This window comes from Rosa chinensis, chromosome 6, assembly GCF_002994745.2.
Source record: "Rosa chinensis cultivar Old Blush chromosome 6, RchiOBHm-V2, whole genome shotgun sequence".
NCBI classification, from domain to species: domain Eukaryota; kingdom Viridiplantae; phylum Streptophyta; class Magnoliopsida; order Rosales; family Rosaceae; genus Rosa; species Rosa chinensis.
In genome coordinates, this window is record NC_037093.1 from 32,902,099 (window position 1) to 32,920,397 (window position 18,299).

At 39.2% G+C, this 18,299-nt stretch overlaps 2 protein-coding genes across 2 annotated transcripts; one reads left to right on the forward strand and one right to left on the reverse strand.

Moving 5' to 3' along the window:
• Positions 1–595: 595 nt before the first annotated feature.
• On the forward strand, positions 596–8,103 carry LOC112173143 (ferrochelatase-1, chloroplastic/mitochondrial). Its single transcript, XM_040509119.1, has 11 exons — positions 596–924; positions 4,680–4,947; positions 5,047–5,244; positions 5,389–5,719; positions 5,814–5,957; positions 6,131–6,232; positions 6,410–6,513; positions 6,597–6,723; positions 6,868–7,020; positions 7,182–7,282; positions 7,406–8,103. The coding sequence occupies exons 3-11, from the start codon at positions 5,156–5,158 to the stop codon at positions 7,716–7,718; spliced, it is 1,464 nt and encodes a 487-aa protein (XP_040365053.1). The 5' UTR covers positions 596–924; positions 4,680–4,947; positions 5,047–5,155; the 3' UTR covers positions 7,719–8,103.
• A 7,541-nt stretch (positions 8,104–15,644) lies between these two features.
• Positions 15,645–18,299, reverse strand: LOC112173726 (GDSL esterase/lipase At1g29670). Its single transcript, XM_024311408.2, has 5 exons — positions 17,882–18,299; positions 16,636–16,869; positions 16,296–16,545; positions 16,147–16,194; positions 15,645–16,014 (listed from the first exon to the last, which is right to left on the reverse strand). Exons 1-5 carry the CDS (start codon positions 18,287–18,289, stop codon positions 15,827–15,829), a joined length of 1,128 nt encoding a protein of 375 aa, XP_024167176.1. The 5' UTR covers positions 18,290–18,299; the 3' UTR covers positions 15,645–15,826.

The following is an 18,299-nucleotide window of genomic DNA, read 5'->3' on the forward strand; positions in this document are numbered from 1 at the left end:
TGTAGATTACATTTCCTTGTATGATTCAGATTCTATACATTGTAATCCTCTATATAAAGAGGCCCCTATTATCAATGAGAAGACATAGTAATTTTTTCTCAGTTTTTTATTCCTTAAAACAATAATAAATATATATATATATATATATATATATTTTAGATAATTCTTATTGGGTGGGTATGAGGATGAGGATCAAAATACCATCCCCGCCCTGTAGCCGATTTCAGAATTCGAATACTGGGGATCCCCATCCCCGTTACCTGTTTTCCCCCGAATTTCTCCCCGTCAGGGTCGAATACCCGATGGGTACCCTACCCAATGGGGATTATTGACATCCCTACTTGAGTGACTAATGTGATTGACAGTGTAATAGTTGAGTGACCAAAATAATATATTTGAAACTTGAGTGACCAAAGTGTCGAATGAGTCATAGTTGAGTGACCATTTGTGAAATTTTCTCTAAAATATATGTCGGATATTCCCCTAAACGTAAGAAACCAGTTTCCTTCCCCCCCCCCCCCCCGGACTCAAATTCATTGTTTGCTACTCATGAGTCTCGGAACCCTTTACATCCCTTATATGTCTTTGGGGCTAGCTACTTCCACGCCAATCCCCAAGCCCAATCCCAATGTGATGGCACGTGACTGCCAACGTCCGCAAAAGATGGTAAAACGATATGGCAACCGAACCGCCCATTCTCTGAAACTGTACACGTAGTCGTGCTCTTTCAGAAGAAAAGGAAGCATATTAATTAGGAATAGAGGAGCAGCCAGTAACTAACTATTAGTACTTGGTCCAGTGTCCAACTACGTACTACTGGAAGTTGTTGAAGAATTTACTATATAATATAAGCCCATCGATCTTCTTCTACAGCCGTATGTATAAGCGAGATTGATCTGTGAATTTGGATTCCTCTAATTTCAGGTGAGAGGTTTCTCGGTTGTGTAGTCTATGTTTGTTTTTTCAGCGTGTGATTTTTGTGGTTGCAGTTTTCGTTGGGTCTTTTGGATTGCTTGCTTTTGGTCCAAAGAGCTTTTGATTGTTTTTTTTTTTTTCTGGGTTTGTTTATTCACTCATGTAATCATTTAGGAAGACATTTGAGACTTGGATTTGCGTGGGGTGGGTGATTTGGAGGAACTGCTCTGGGTTTTGTTTTGGGGTGTACGTTGTTCAATCAAAGTGGTCTGAGTGAGTCTGGTTTAGTATCTACAGAATTTAACCAATGGGGTTGTGGGTTCTATTCTATTGCAGACAACCTGGTATTTATTGCTTTTTATAAAAACAATCTGTTATGATTCATATTAGCTTTGGTTTAACATTATTATTATTATTATTATTATTTTGCCTCCACTCTCACACTTCACCCAAAATTGTTTGTAATTGAAACCTTATCCCGATTTATATTGAACAACCTTTTCTTCCCCATTAAATAAGAAAAACTGTCTCTTTATTTTAACCCATGAGGGCTCCGAAGAGGCGCCAAAAACCAGGTCCCTATCAACACCGTTTTCAGTAAAATTTAGAAATCCCATTCTTTAATTCAAGATTTGTGCTTTAATTATTGTGATTTTGGTATGGTTTAGTTAATTGCATAGTCTATTGTTTGATTGTTTGGATGATTTGGTGAATTACTATAGCAGCTTTTACTGTGCAAGATTTACTACTGTAGATTGGTCAGGTCTTTGATGCTTAAATTGAACAAAAGATTTATCTGAAACATGCCAAATAAGAATGGAAATATGTAGGAGTTCATCCACAAGAGGGAATTGAGATTGAGGAACCTGGAACTGAACTGGGTTTTAGTCAATTGTATTTTTGGGGAGAAGTTATTGAATCAGGTGTATGCTTACAGTTAGATCATTAGAATTTCTCTGGGTTCACTTGGTATGATTACAGTTACTTGGTAGAAGTTGACTTTAATAACTCTCACGAAAATATAATTGTGCCATACTACTTCCAAGTATCTGTAGTTTATCTTCAGCCAAACCATAGGATCATGCTGTGGTGTAAAGCATGTTTTTCTGCAGCTATATGTATGTAGTTAATAATGGATGAGCTCTTTTCCAGTTTTTTTAGTTTAATGTAAGACATTGATTGGCTGATTGCAGTAACATACCAGAAATAATTTGCATACTCTCTTGAGTGACGATATTTTCAAACAATCCAAAATGGTTTGCCTTTGTCTCTGTGTGTGTTTCCTTTCCTGAGTTTTTGTTTGAATACTAACTACTCTGTTAGCAGTCCATTTAGTCTACAATGCAATTTCAGTTATTAGAAAAGGATTTTGGTTTTTCTTATACAGCCGTTTGTTCCATTATTTACATGATGTTATCTTCAGGATGAAGGTAATGGATTGTAAACAAAAGACGGCTCAGTCGACACTAAGGGAAAGCCTGTTTAAAAACAAAATACTGGAAAGTAGAGACCTTGCCCTTTCATTCTAGGTGATGTTTTATTTTGTTTTGTATGTTCATCGTAAGTATCAATTAGTATCAGATTCTTATAATCTTTTGTATACCTTATACCTTACTACTAACATTTATCACGTGGAACGTCGATCTTGCCAGAGTACGACACGAATCAAAATCATAAACCTGCTTTTGACTAATCTTCGTTCTGTTAACAAATAGCTCTAGTTCATCCTACTTAGGTACAGATTCTAAGATGCACCACATTGACTTTCATAGTCACTCACACTTGGTACCACACACACACACCACACACCTGCGCGCGAGAATCTTTTGGTCATCCGCTACTTCACTCTTTTCCACAGTTTTTCTTGGATTTTGCTAAATGTACCCAGAAAATTTCTTAGTGTACCCGGCAGTAAAAAAGTTATTTCTCAATTTCCAATTTTATCCTTACACCCAAAAAAAAAAAAAAACAAAAAAAACAACTCACACCCAGCACATTTTCCAGTAAGCACAAGGGTGTCTAAAAGGCCAAGTCAAATCAAAATTCACTATTACTGCATATATAAAGTAAGAACCTACAAACTAAAAACAGAAAATTAATCCTAACAAACAGTCCAAAACCCAAAGAGAAAAGAGTTTGCAGTTCTGTGCTACAAGAATGTCATCGGTAATGCCCCATAAACTCCTTAAAGCTTCTCCCCAAAGCTGTCCCTGAGCTTAACCTTTTACCTTTCTTTCTTTGCTCGCTCTTACAACCTCTGCACTACATGTGTTTGTGAAAAACACCCAAATGGGTCATCTTCTTTTTGGTTTTAATAAGCATAGGCGGAATTCTGTAACCTAATTATGAAGGTTTTTGTTTGGTTTCGTTTTGTTGTTTTTTCAATGAATTTTGGTTTGTAGTTTTGAATTTAATTGGGTGTGATTTTTATTTTTTGTAGGTTTGCTTCTTTTTTTATTCACTGGTGTTATCATTTAGGAAGAGATTTGAGACTTGGATTTGTATATATTTGCATAGTGTGATTTAGAGGAATTGGTCTGGGTTTGTTTTGGGGTGTTGTTTACTGAAAGTGGTCAGAGTTTGGTTTTCTGTCAGAATTTTAGGTAAAGTTAGAATCTTTGGGAATGTTTAGATAACTCAGCCAATTGTTAGGAGCAGGAGAGACTGGGTGTTCAATAATCCTGCTGTGGACTAACGTATTTGCTTCACTATCACTTACTTTATGGTCTGCCTTCTTCATGTGGTTCGTGGCCAGGCAAGTGTGAAACAGCTACAACAGTGCAATTCATATATAGGCATTTGGTTTATATATTTGGCAAACTTTGAAATCACGTCAAGTAGAGAAAAGAAGTGGAGTAGTTTGCATTAAGCAAACAAACATATCTATGCAGTTATGACTACTTTGCCTTGCATATATGAACTATTTCTAAATAGTACTGTGTATTCAGAAGTGGGTGAGCACGAGCAGTTCACCCTTATCTATTTGGATATGTTTTGTCTGCTTGGAAAAGTTAATTCTGTATGTCATATAGAGTTACAAAAATTATTTTGCAACCAGAAAATATATAAAGCATGGTGAAGATTAAAAATCAAATCCTTAGAGCAATTCACAAAATCCAAACAGAGGACGCAAATTCGATATAATTAGTCAGACAAAAGTGCACCATTTTTACGAGTTATAATTTTTTTTTTCCTATTCTTTTATTTTATTTTAGTTTCAGTGTGAAATCTCAAGCAATGACAATTGAAGAATCAGACATTAATTTCAATTACGTGTGGATTGATATTCTTTACTTGTCGTATTGTTTTGTCTGAAATTCTATAGATGCACATCAAATTTGAAATTTAGGGACATGATAGATTGATGCCCTTGGACTATGATTTGGGTTGCTGTAATCTGTTAGTAGTAGTGACTTTTGGAAACAATGTTTCTGCAATTAGAGTTCGGTTCTGATTTTATAATGGAACTGTTTAGATTCTGTTTATTGAATTTTGGAGTTTGATAATGGAGTGAGAACGGAGCAAAAATTATAGCAGAGAAAGCTTGATGAAATTAGTATTGATCTCTCAAATGCTTTTATTCTTTGTGTGAATAATCGTTTGTTTTCCCTTGTGGAGTTCAAATTCATGAAGTATACCTTCTTTAAAAACGACAAAAGAACCTGCTCAGTAAAATGGTTTTAGGTTCTATGTGTTTGTTTTGTTTTGTTTTGTTCAGATGCTATGAGTAACCTAAACAATCTGATTTGTTGTTTTTTGTGTAGTTGGGCCTTGAAAGTTGCATATATTGAAGAAGTTGGGAAGACCAGGTTTTTTAAACTCCTAGAGGCAGAGGTTTGGGAGTTTAAGGATTTTGTTAACCAACTCCAGCATCTTCCGCAGCTGCAACTGAAACAATCACCTTTTGAACAACTGGAGCACTTACTATTTTGAACAACCTCCAGCAGCAACTTTTGCTAGATCAACTTATAACCCTTTTGTAGAGCTAGCATTTTTGCACCAGCCTCCAGTTGAATGGACTTCAACTAAAAGGTAAAATATGTAAAAACTCTTTCACTATTTCAATAATATGTAATAATTTTCCTTTTGTATTTCATTGTTCTCATTCATTGATAAAAACATATTCTGCAGCAAAGGGCGGGTAAGTTTTCTAGTAATCTTTGTATAAGAGTTGTTGAAGAAGACTCGAGGTGTTCATTTCACGCTTCTGATTCCAAACGAAACCAGACACCAAAACGCCATGGACGCTGCCGTTTCCTGCCCTGGTGTCCTTCCCCAAATGAAGCTCTCCAGCTCCGGCCTCTCCCTCTCTGATCATAAATTCCAGATGTAAGTCCTCCGATCCATCAATCTTGGAATTTCCGATCAGTAAAGCTGACTCTTTTATATAATAAAGGTTGACTCTTTTATTTTCAATTGGTGAAAATTCTTGAAATTTTGAGCAATTGGATTTTGATTTGATTGAGTTGTTAGTGGTAGGTCTTACGCGAGGTCAATTGGGGCTCTCTCTTGCAATAAAGGCTTGCGAATTGTTCCGAAAAAGCTCAAATTCTTGTGTTCTGCTGCATCGAGAGATGATGAGAGGAATGAAATGGTGTTTGGGGCATCGCATTGGGAGAAGAAAAGCCCTGTTGGGGAGACATTGTGTGTTGCTGCGGGTGTATGCACTTATGGTGGGACTGCTGTGGAGTCTCATCACTCCCACACTGTGGAAGAGAAGGTTGGAGTGCTGCTCCTGAATCTTGGAGGACCCGAGACGCTTGATGATGTTCAACCGTTTCTGTTTAATCTATTTGCTGATCCGGTACTCTTTCTGCCTTGTCTATGTCTGTTCAGCCGTGTCAATTTCTGTTGTTTAGTGTAGTTACCTGATGATGAATTGCAATGCCGTGTGATAGGATATCATACGTTTACCAAGGGTGTTTCGGTTTCTTCAGAAGCCATTGGCGAAATTGATTTCTGTGCTTCGAGCTCCTAAGAGCAAGGAAGGGTATGCTTCTATAGGAGGTGGTTCACCCTTGCGTAAGATGACAGATGAGCAGGTAGATATAATGCAGCTTAATTTTTGTTGAAATTCTTTATTTAACTTTTGTTTGCATAGTCTGTATTGTTCTGCAAGAATGAATCTATTTGTATAGAGTGTTTGCTGGTATTCAAGTTCTATTCTGTTCATGAATTTTTGTACTAAAAAGTTTGTTTACTACGTGATATACAGGCAAATGCACTGAAAATGGCTTTGGAATCAAAGGACATGCCGGTGAATGTCTATGTGGGAATGCGGTACTGGTTCCCGTTCACTGAGGAAGCAGTTCATCAAGTGAGTGTTCTAAGTCTTGTAGAAATAATGTGTAATGACTAGGTTGGTTGACTGGTTGGTCCTGTCATTGTGAAGGACATGAGAAATTACTAAAATAGTGTACTAATATATGTGTATTTTGTCTAATTGAATGATTCAAATAATTGATTTTTATTTTTTCTCAATTATCTGTGCCAGATTAAGAGGGACAGAATAACCAGGCTTGTTGTCCTGCCTCTATATCCTCAATTCTCTATCTCTACAACTGGATCAAGCGTTCGTGTGCTCCAGAAGATTTTCAGGTTACAGTTTGTTGCAAGTTCATGTAAATGCTTATGTTTTGTGTGCATAGGTCAATTGTTCTGAACGTGAGTGCATCTTGCAGGAACGATCCATATTTATCAAGGTTGCCTGTTTCAGTAATAAACTCATGGTATCAACGTGAAGGTTATATCAAGTCAATGGCTGACTTGATCTCAAAAGAGCTAGAGAGTTTTTCTGAGCCTGCACAGGTGTGTTTGATTAATTCATGGACTAATCTGGAAATGATATTTTGATGCATTTGAATCCTCCTGTTTGGTCTGATACATATGTAATTTCAAATCTGTTGGTATGGTAACTCAATGAACTTGACATATATATTGTATGCACATTAGGTCATGATATTCTTCAGTGCCCACGGGGTACCACTAAGTTATGTGAAGGACTCTGGAGATCCATACAAAGATCAAATGGAGGAGTGTATCTTCTTAATAATGAAAGAGTTGAAAGCTAGAGGAATCAATAATGAACATACTCTTGCCTACCAGGTTAGTGAAAAACTATACTTTATAAGTTTTAGCTATTAATTTTGTGCCTTTCTTGGCTCTCGGAACCAACTTTGGCTGCTGTTTAGTTTTCATGGCTCTGACTTTTATATAATAGGTTTCTGAAATGTTTTTTGCTTAATTTCTGTTTGGCTGGTGAACAGAGCCGAGTTGGTCCTGTACAATGGTTGAAGCCATACACTGATGAAGTTCTTGTTGAGCTTGGCCGGAAAGGAGTAAAAAGTCTCCTAACTGTTCCAGTCAGGTATTTCACTCTGTCATATAAAAAGTCGGCTATGTCGAAGTCTGTTATAGAGCTATGCAGTATGTAGAACAGTTTCTAGTTTCTTACAATTCTGCATTGTCTTTGTATTTCTTTCTAAACCAGCTTTGTGAGTGAGCACATAGAAACTCTTGAAGAGATAGATATGGAGTACAAGGAATTGGCCCTCGAATCCGGCATTGAGAATTGGGGCCGAGTCCCTGCCCTCGGCCTTACCCCTTCATTTATAACAGATCTGGCAGATGCAGTTATAGAGGCTCTACCACTGGCAGCAGCCACTTCAACCCCAAAGATTACCTCGGCAGTTGATCACGACCCTATGAGATGGGCTATCAAAATGTTCTTTGGTTCATTTCTAGCATTCTTTTTGTTCTTTTCGCCAAAAATGCTAATGGCATTCAGGAACCACCTGATTTGAGGGAATATTGCAATAGTTTACTGCCACATGTCATAGAAGCTGCTCCTACGGATTACAGTACACTAAAGAACACCGCTTCCTTTTTCAGTTGACCGGTTGACCCCCATACACGGCCTAAATACAAAACTTCTCTCTAGAACTGGAATCTTGTACCTTCTTTTGGAAATGTGTCTTTATTTCTTTTTTTTCCCTTCCTTTTTTCAAATAATTTTAAACTGATTTTAGTAGGGACGGTGCTTGACAATATTGAGCCTGGTTTTGTGGAAATTAGCTTCTTGCGCTGAGTCTCCGAAAATGATACGTGTATACAGTCCTTGCCATATCTATATAATTTTCGATAGATGTGTAATTGGCATTTTATGATGCAGGATACTTTTATTGTTGCAAATGTGATTGTTACTGTAGGAGCTACGCGCATCACATTGCAGTCTCTTTACTTTTATTGTTGTGAATGTCAATGTAGTATCAGCGCATTTTGGTTAGAGCTTTGTGTTTTAAGTTAAGCTTTTGTTAGCGAAAACGTCGGAGCCTTGGTTTCTCGTCCTAGGGTTTTCCGGTTTTCTATAGTGCCGTGGTCGGCTTCAGCGGGTGCTCCGTTCACCTTGTCAGCTTTCAACATGAATATTTTGATCTGGAATTGTTAGGGAATTGTGAATAGAAGGACCAGACATGCTCTGAAGATGTTAATTCAAAGGCATCGCATAAATCTTGTCTTTCTCAGTGAGACTCATTGTACCAAGGAACATCAGTCTCTTCGGCGATCTACTGGGCTTCCTCATATTGCTCACTTTGACCGAGTGGAGAGATCGTCTTGCACTACTCTGGGATGATTCCATCTCGGTTAGGGTTCAAGACGTGGCACAGTTTTACATTGATGCCTTCGTTCATGCTCCTAACGAGGTGGAGTGGCGTTTCACCGGATTTTATGGACATCCAGAAACTGGACAGCGTCATCTGTCGTGGGATTTGCTACGTTCTTTAGCCCGGGATCCAGGGGACCTTTGGGTAGTCGCTGGAGATTTCAACGAGATTTTGGAGTTGGGAGAGAAGTCAGGGGGTAGGTTGCGCAATCAAGGGCAGATGCAGGCGTTTCGGGAAGCCTTGTCGGATTGTAACTTGAAGGATATGGGATCTGCTGGAGGAATGTATACGTGGTGTGACTCCAACACGAAGGAGAGGCTAGATAGGGGCACCTGTACACTAAACTGGTTATCGGAATTCAGCTTCTCACGTGTGGTCAACCTTCATCCCAGTAGGTCGGACCACGTCCCTCTTCTTTTGGAAGTCCGTAAGGAACAACAACGACAAGAGAAATTCCGGCGTCAATTCCGATTTGAAGAGATGTGGTGTGCACATGAGGGCTTCTCGGCCAAGGTGGAGGAGGCTTGGAGTACTCCTTATGGTGGGGAACCTATGCTTCAGTTGTGTCGTAAGGTCAAGGGATTAGGGACTCAACTTCTTGCATGGGATAGATGACAGGACCCGACCCAGGAATCACCCCAATTACCTGGATACGAGCCTCCGGGGCCCACGTTAAGCGAAATCCTACCGAAAATTCGGCAGAACCTCCCCTAAATATGGGCTACCCAAAATTTCACAAACCTGGAGATGATTACAACTTTAACTTCTACTCAACCTACAATGTCATATTTACAACCCAAGCACATACATTACATCCGGAAAGTTCAAATCCCAACATATCCTCCGTAAGCAACAACAATCCGAACAACAACATCCATCAAAATTAAAAGAAAAGGGTTATCAGAGCAACACTAAAACTAAGCCGATATCATACAAGGTAGGTTAAGTAATAACCTACGGACAAAAACGGAAGCGCTGATTTCCAAAGTCCTTTGAGCCTGGACGTGATCTTTGCTAATCTGAAATCTGGACATTTGAAAACGAAGGGCCCAGGGGAAAACATATAAAATCCATTAGAGTGAGTGGACAAAACCGAAACGAGAATCAAAACAATTTATGGTATGCTTCCCCATTTCTCTTTTCAACAAAACAAACATGCAGCGAGACTTCATAAAAATTTCCAACTCAATCTTTTTCCAAGAAACTCATTTGATGACTAGGAAGGACTGCTTCCTAGGCATCTCATGCCATCGGGGAGGGACTGCCACCCGATGACGCATCGGAAGGGTCTGCCAACCGGAATAGGAGGCGGTGATTAGTTAGGACTGCCAACTAGCCACAGGTAGTAGACGGGACTGCCGACTAACTACCACAAGTCATCTGGAAGGGACTGCCAACTAGATGACGCATCGGATGGGACTGCCAACCGAGCTGTAGTCTGGAAGGAACTGCCAACCAGACTATTACCTAGAAGGGACTGCCAACTAGGTAAGATACGCATGCGCCAAAACTGGCCTCCTTGTCAACTGCTTTCTTTTTAAATCCTTTATTTTCCACAAATCACATTTTCTCAAAATAATAATCCAACTGAAAACTAAATACCATGCTGCATGTAGTATTTACACAAAATAAAGGTCCACTCACAAGTGAGTCCCGCAGCTAATCCTGCTGCCTGCCTGTATCCTCCTCGCTCGAGGGCTCAGTACGTCCTGTCACAATAGAATACGATATAATTAACCATAACAAGGAAATACTCTCAAAATCAACTCATTCCCCTCGGAAAAGCATCCGTTATTCATAAATTGTTATAAAACTTCCACACTTCAATTTGGGATTAAATTCTATAATTCCATACAATCTCAATGCCCTCCAACTCAAAACAACTCAACCGATTTTTAATTCGATTCCTCAACCATTCAACGACCTCACTTAATCTAAACCTTCACAAGGACCGTTCGATAACTTAATCAATTTTAATTTCACTTCCTTCATCACAATTTACCACCAATTTAATATAAATCCTTTTCCAAAATTTCCACATTCTTTCTTAACTTTCCCTATTTCCAATTCACAATTCCAACTCCAACATTCTCAAATTCTCTCTACTTCCTAACAAATAATTTTCAATAGCCCTTTATCAAGAGATTTCACCCAACACTACAAACATGACAATTCCAACAACCATTCTCAACAACAAAATCCAACAAAAACTCAATATCCAACAATATCAAGTTCAACACAAAACTCAAAGTTTAAAACCGATACCAAACAACCTATCTATTCCAAAATCAACTCCATAACACACACAACCACCTCTATACCTGCAACAGCCACCAAAAACAAGCAGAAAAAGTCGAAATTCACACCCAAAGAAATTCAAGAACTCGGCGGCACTGTTCACGTCTCCAAACACCCTCAAATCTTCCTCCACCGGCCAACACAAGCTGCAATAGTTAGATAAGATCATCAACAACAACCCAGCGACCCAAGACTCCAAAGAAATCCGGCGGAAATCGCCGGAAAAACCAAATCGGAGCCAAACCCCGATTTTTCCCCTTTTTGCAATTCTCCTCAAATCTCTAAAACCGAAGCTACCCAAGGTGAAAGACTTACATGGCTAGAAGGAGAAGGAAGAGAGGATCACGCCGTGCCCAACGATTCGTCCTGGGGTGGCCGGACGGCGACGAATTCGCCGGAGGAAGTGCGGCGGCGAAAAAGAAGGGGGGGGGGGCGGGGGGGGGGGAGATGGCTCGGGTTAGTCCCGTTCTCTCTCCTTCCTTTTTTTTTTTTCGATTCTTTTACTTCTCTCTCTTCCCATCTGATTTTAACCCCTCCTTACCACAAATAGAAGCTCACAAAAAGAAAACCATATTTCTATTTTTGGTCATAACTTTTCCGATATAAATCCAATTTAAACAAACTACGTGTCCACGAACTCGATTTTTCGTATTCTACGACAATCTCAAAGAAATTTCCTAATTTACCGGACTAAAGAAAAAGTCACTCCTCGGTCAACCACGGTAAAAAGTAACTAGTAGGTACAGGGCATTACAATAGAACTGTGTTTCGTAGTAAAAGGGAAGAGGTGGAAGCTGTGAGAGCTCAACTGGATGCTCTTCTACAGAAACCTTTTGACCAAAATGACAATGTTCGCAAACTGCAACTTTCGCAGAGATTGAATGAATTGATGTCCATTGATGAGACTTATTGGCGGCAACGCTCTAGAGCAATTTGGCTCAAAGATGGTGATCGGAATTCCCGGTTCTTTCATCAGAAAGCATCGAATAGAAGACAAAAAAACAAGATCAAGGGCCTCTTTGATGCTAATGGCACTTGGCAAGAGTCCAAGGCTGGTATAGATGGGGTCGTACTGGAGTATTTTCAGAATATTTTCAGCTCCCAATCTTCTGATTTGGAGGCTCAAGACTTGGTTCTTCAAACTATTGAGCCTCGAGTCTCAGCAGATATGAATACCCTCTTATTAGCTCCTTACAGTTTGGAAGAAGTTTGTACTGCTTTATTTCAAATGCTCCCCTCGAAAGCGCCAGGGCCAGATGGTTTTTCACCTTTTTTCTTCCAGAAATACTGGGATCTTGTTGGGCAAGAGGTTAGTAATGCGGTGATTTTGATGTTAACTCATTCTGAAATCCCTCCTGATTTGAATTATACCTATGTCGCTCTCATCCCAAAGATCAAGGAGGTTGTGAACATGACCCACCTCCGACCAATTGCTTTATGCAATGTCATATATAAAATCGCTTCCAAGGTTATTGCGAATAGACTCAAGAGCTTTCTGCCAGATATTATTTCTCCTCATCAAAGCGCTTTTGTCCCTAATCGCCTGATCTCTGACAATACTCTGGTAGCGTCCGAATTAGCTCATTATATGCACAAGTTGAGTCGTGGCCAGGAAGGTTTTTTGGCTCTAAAATTGGATATCAGTAAAGCTTACGACAGATTGGAGTGGGGCTTCTTGCAACGCATCATGCTTAAATTGGGGTTTGCTGAACAATGGGTGGCTCTTATTATGTCATGTACTACGATACGCTATTCTTTCCTCATTAATGGCATGCCCAGAGGTTATATAACTCCACAGCGTGGGTTGAGGCAAGGCGATCCTTTGTCTCCCTACTTATTTTTATTGTGTGCAGAAGGTCTTTCTGCCCTTATATCACATGCGGTTTCTACTGGTCAATGGCTAGGGTTGTGCATTTGTGATGGCGCTCCTACCATTAGTCATCTCTTGTTTGCTGATGATAGTATGCTTTATTCCAATGCTACATCTCAAGATTGTCATATGATCCGGAATTTACTGAATATGTATGAAAGAGCTTCTGGGCAACAAGTGAATCTACAGAAGAGTAATGTTGTTTTCAGTGGGAACGTTTTACCACATCTGAGGGTCTGTATGGCCCAGGTTCTGGGAGTTCAAGTGGTGGATAAGCATGAGAAGTATTTAGGGATTCTGACCCTGGTTGGCCGTTCCAAAACAGATACCTTTGCATATATTAAAGATAACCTGTCTAAAAAATTGACAAGGTGAAGATCTAAATTACTCAGTGATGCAGGTAGAGAAATTTTAATCAAAGTGGTGGCTCAGGCTTTACCGCTGTACACAATGAATTGCTATTTGCTTCCTCAGAATCTCATTCAGGAACTTCATCAGCTCTGTGCCCAGTTCTGGTGGGGGAGTACAGAAGCGAAGAAGGCTATGCATTGGAGGGCTTGGGATGAACTTTGTAAACCCAAAAGCATGGGAGGTATGGGTTTCCGACATCTTTTTGCTTTCAATTTGGCTATGTTAGCTAAGCAAGGGTGGCGGTTACTTCAAAGTCCTAACTCTTTGATTGGCCAGCTTTTCAAAGCTCTATATTTTCCCCATAGTAATTTTTGGGAGGCTACTTTAGGCACACAGCCTTCCTACGCTTGGAGAAGTCTTTTGCAGGGTCGTGATATTCTAAAAGCTGGTATTAAACGACATATTGGGAATGGTTTGACTACCAATATATGGCTGGACCCGTGGTTAATGGATGAGGATTTGAGTGATTTTTTCTCGAATCGAGTGACTCTTGTGGCTGATCTGCTTAGTTCTCCAGGTGTGTGGAATACTACATTATTATCCGAGTTATTTCCTGCTCATATTGTTCAAAGGATCCTCTCCATTCCTCTCAGCCCCCGGAACCATGAGGATAGGTGGATTTGGGGTGGTGATAAAAGAGGTCGGTTCACGGTTAAATCGGCTTATCATATAGCTCAAGATCAGATTCTTGAGGATTCTTCCACACCTAACCCAAGTGCGGCACTTTGGCGTCAGCTGTGGAAAGCGCCAGTCCCAGGTCGTGTCAAGATCTGTGCATGGAAAGCAGCCTCCAATGTTCTTCCGACTCGAAGTAGGCTTAGTGAACGTGGTATTGATTTGGATACCCAATGCCCACTCTGTGACGAAGAAATAGAGACTCCTCTTCATGCGGTTCGTGATTGTCCCCATGCTTCTAGTTTGTTTCAAGGTGCCAACCTCCCATTCTTCTTGGCCCCTTCAAGTGTTGCAGATTGGCTCCTGTTCGTCTCTTTGTCATACCCCCAGCTCCTTGCCTCTTTCTTGATGATTCTGTGGGCTACTTAGAGGAATAGAAATGCTAAGGTTTGGGAGGGCGATTTTCAACAAGCTTCACAGATTGTCCCACTGACTTTGGGTTGGTTGGAAGAATATAAAGCTGCTCTTTTTTCTACCCGGTCGGGTTTGGCTGCTAGCCCGATTCCCAGATGGAAGAAGCCTCCAATGGGTTTTGTAAAACTGAATGTTGATGCTGCATTCAATCAAGTTTCAGGTCACTCGGGTTTAGGTGGGGTGTTTAGAGACCATGACGGGGCTTTTCTTCATGGGTTTCGGCACTCCATAACAATAGCTCAATCAGCACGGCATGCGGAGCTGCTGGCATTGGTTCTTGGGGTGCAACTGGCTATTGAACACCATCTTACGCCCCTGATGGTAGAGACGGATTGTTTGGATTTGGTGACCGCATTATCTTCTACTGCACTGGACTGTTCGGAACTCGATTTTTTGCTAGAAGACTTGCGAGCTCTGTTGCATGAGGCTTTGGATGCTCGTGTCCTCAAGGTTGGAAGACAGGCTAATGGTGTGGCTCACATCTTGGCTCAGGAAGCCAAGAATATTGTTTTTCAGATAGATTTCTTTTCAAATATTCCTCTGTCTGTGGAGGCTATATTAATCTCAGATTGTAATAATGCTCAATCAATGAATTAGTCTTTCATTCCCCTCAAAAAAAAAAAAAAAGTTAAGCTTTTGTTCCATAGAAGCCGAAGAGACTTTGTGTATAAATGTAACTTGTATGTCATACATGTCATAACTTCTTCATTTTGGTTTTTGAGAACCTAAAAAAAACTTCTTCATTTTTAATTGAGGTGACAGCTCATTATTGGTTATAATTTTTTTTATCCTATGCTTGCACCTACAAGGTCTTACTAACCTTATCCTTTTCAAACTTATCTCTCCATCTTTCTTTTCTCAAGCCGTAGAGAGTTAAACCAATTCCTTATTCATTTCCTTCACTTCCAACAGCAAGCAGCAAATGCTGGCTTCATGAGTTTGATGGCAAATTATTATGGTTTTTGTGGAAGGAAAAAATAAATCCTTGCATTCGTATATGTGTTTATGTGTTATGAAAACAATTGAAACTCAGATCGATTAATCTGAAAAAGCTATGGAGGCTTCTATTGATTTGGTAGATATGAGAAAAGAACATCTATGAACTTCATTTTCTTCCTCCATGAATTTGACAACCATCTCTGCAAGTTCCACAAGCCTTAAAATGTTAGGGCCGGCCCAAATTAACGTGATTAATTTGATGAGGTGCAAATTAAAGCATAGTATATAGTCTCTCTTACTATTTTTTCTAGACCTTCTGTAGCTCTGCTAATTAGGTAATTATCCCTCCAATTAAATATAAGTCTGATTACAACTCTATGATGTTGATCTTAAATTTAACCATCTGATTATATATTGTATACCTTATTGGTTATTCATTTAATTACTTCTAACATATATCTACTTAAGTTTAATTTGCTTCTTATTTGATCAGAAATTCAGCACCTCAAACCCGGCCAATGCCAGTTTTTGAACCTCTAGCTCCAACTCTGGCAATTACAGCAAGAAAAGTACAAATTTAGAGGGAAGCCTCTTACATATATAAGCTGTTACAAAACTAGAGGGGAAATAAGAAGCATGATTAAATTTGAAGCTGGGCAAGTTGGCTGACATTGATTGGGTAAGCGTCGCCCTGGTGAGTAGAAGCATATGCCTTGGTTGCTATTTGAACGTTCACAGCTTCTGTTGGATGTAACCCATCAAAATACATATAAGCCGTCCTATCTTCACATGCCTTCCCACCTCTATCGCATGATATTCCATTTCCACCTGCATATGCATATGACGATGACGATCACCACGACGATGATTGAGATAATGAAATAAAAAAAAATTACAGTAAACTAGAATCCCTGCATTTTTTGTCTTTGTTTAAGGGGGGAAAAACTGAAAGGTAAGCACCTTGAGAGAGGGAAACTGTACAACAAGGGTTGCTTATGTCTTTAAAGCCTGTAATGAATATAAGGCACCACAAGACATAAATTAGAATACATAATATGTACATATGCATCAAAATTTTAAAGAACTAATACTAATGATACTAAATGTACCTGTAGCGGAAGGAGGAGAGTAAGTGAGATTAGATATAATGTTATATTGGTTAACCAAAACGAAATTGAAGTCGGATAAGTGAGTTTTGAGAGAGTCGAGCAATGTCTTCAAGTGAGCGTTGTAGAGCTGAGCTGCGTAATTCAGAGCTGATGGGGTGCCAATAAGATTTGGCCGGTTAATCACAGGACTGTAGCCTAATGGCATTAGCGACGTTAACACGAATTTACGACCTCCCAAAATGTACAATTCCTGCAACAACAAGAAGAGAACAAAGTCTAAATTTATCTTCGATCGTTTCCATCATTTGATATATGTCTGTATGTAAATGTACGCAGTTACCTGGAGTTTCTGAGCTAGAGAGGCTATGAGATTTGCAGTGAAGGTTTCAATACTGATTCGAAGGTACAATTTCCTAAGGAAATAGTTGAGCATGTAATCATTCCCACCAACTCCTACAACAATCAAGTAGCTTGGTAGCGATTGAGAGCTACTGCACCCTAGCTCTGCTTCTAACTCTGCCAGTGTCACCGCCTCAAAGTCCTTAACTTGTTGACTCAAGCTCGTTGCATTACCCTTAAATTTATTTCAGGATTTTAGACCTGTCAGACATTTCACAAGTATATATATTTGAATGGAAATCGTGCAAGCTAAAACTAACTAGTTTAAATTTTTACGTGGAAAATTAAAGAAATTTGATGTGATACAAATCTAAGCTAGCTAGTGAGACACGATACTTAATTGTTGAGACAAGCTAGTGTACTAGTGGGTATGAGATACTCTCATTTACAACTATTTGAACAAAAATTTACAAGTATTTGAACCAAAATTACAACATTAAGAACAAAAGTTTCCATATTCATTTACACTATTTACATATAGTTAAACAAAAATTACAACATTGACAACGAATCTGTTCAAAAGCTTGTAAAAATGTCGTAAGAGGTGTAATTAATTACCATTATTAGAACTAAAATTACAACATTGACAACGAATTTGTTCAAAAACTTGTAAAATGTCGTAAGAGGTGTAATTATCATTATTAGAACTAAGATTACACAAAGTAAGACTCGAATTACAACTTTGAAAACAAAATTTGTTCTCACTTTTGTAAATGTGGGTATGAGATACCCACCACTACACTAGAATTTCCCCTTAATTGTTTATAACAAAGTTAATGAAACTAATTAGTTTTTATGGATATATATAGATCATAATTCTCTCATATGGATGTATGCTATATATCTGCTAGCTCACCATGCCGGCATGTGATTGTTGAACAGAAGCAAGCACATGCTTCATGTGAAAACCGCCAATATTCGTCTCCATATTAACATATATGATTCGGAAAATTCACAAGGTACAAGTTATTTATTAACAAGAAGAAAGCTAGATTAGTTGGGATATATAGTAGAGAGAAGAAGAATAAGAAGAAGAAAAAGATCGAAGAAGCGCGTGATTTGAGAAGAGAAACCAAAACTGTATTTTGAAATGAACCTAGCTAATTGAAAGGAACATATAGGGATGAAGACGAAAATCGTGTTATGAGCTGATGATGACTGAAAATGAGGTGTTTTGAAATACGTACCGCAACTAATCCTGTATCATCTAAGATACCAGAAGAGCCAGAGGCATGATTGACACCATGAACAATTTTACTTCCCTTGGTGGAGGGGTCTTGAAATGGTGGAATGAAGAGAAGCTTAAGCTGATCACCGAGGAGATCAATAACATTTTTACCATTTGTGAATCTCCCAGAAGTTCCATTTGGGAAGTCGATTCCATACGGCAAGTAATCGGCTTTGGACTTGGTTTCCAAGAAGTTATTGTTGCCATTGTCCACCAGAGAGCTTCCGAATACAAACATCCCTTGGATCATATTCCCACTACCATCTTGTTTGAAGCTACAAGTAACAGTGGTTGCGGAAGCTGAAGATACAGAAGCAAATATCAGAGAGAGATACAAACACACCAGTTTTGAAGCTTCTTTTGTCATATTGACCCAG

Coding starts and splice junctions, on each gene's coding strand:
- LOC112173143 (XM_040509119.1), top strand. CDS start 5,156: ATGGACGCTGCCGTTTCCTGCCCTGGTGTCCTTCCCCAAATGAAGCTC. Junction 5,958..6,130: donor GTAAGATGACAGATGAGCAG/GTAGATATAATG, acceptor CGTGATATACAG/GCAAATGCACTGAAAATGGC. Junction 6,514..6,596: donor GTGCTCCAGAAGATTTTCAG/GTTACAGTTTGT, acceptor TGCATCTTGCAG/GAACGATCCATATTTATCAA.
- LOC112173726 (XM_024311408.2), bottom strand. CDS start 18,289: ATGACAAAAGAAGCTTCAAAACTGGTGTGTTTGTATCTCTCTCTGATA. Junction 16,870..17,881: donor ATGATACAGGATTAGTTGCG/GTACGTATTTCA, acceptor AATAAATTTAAG/GGTAATGCAACGAGCTTGAG. Junction 16,546..16,635: donor CTCTAGCTCAGAAACTCCAG/GTAACTGCGTAC, acceptor TTGTTGTTGCAG/GAATTGTACATTTTGGGAGG.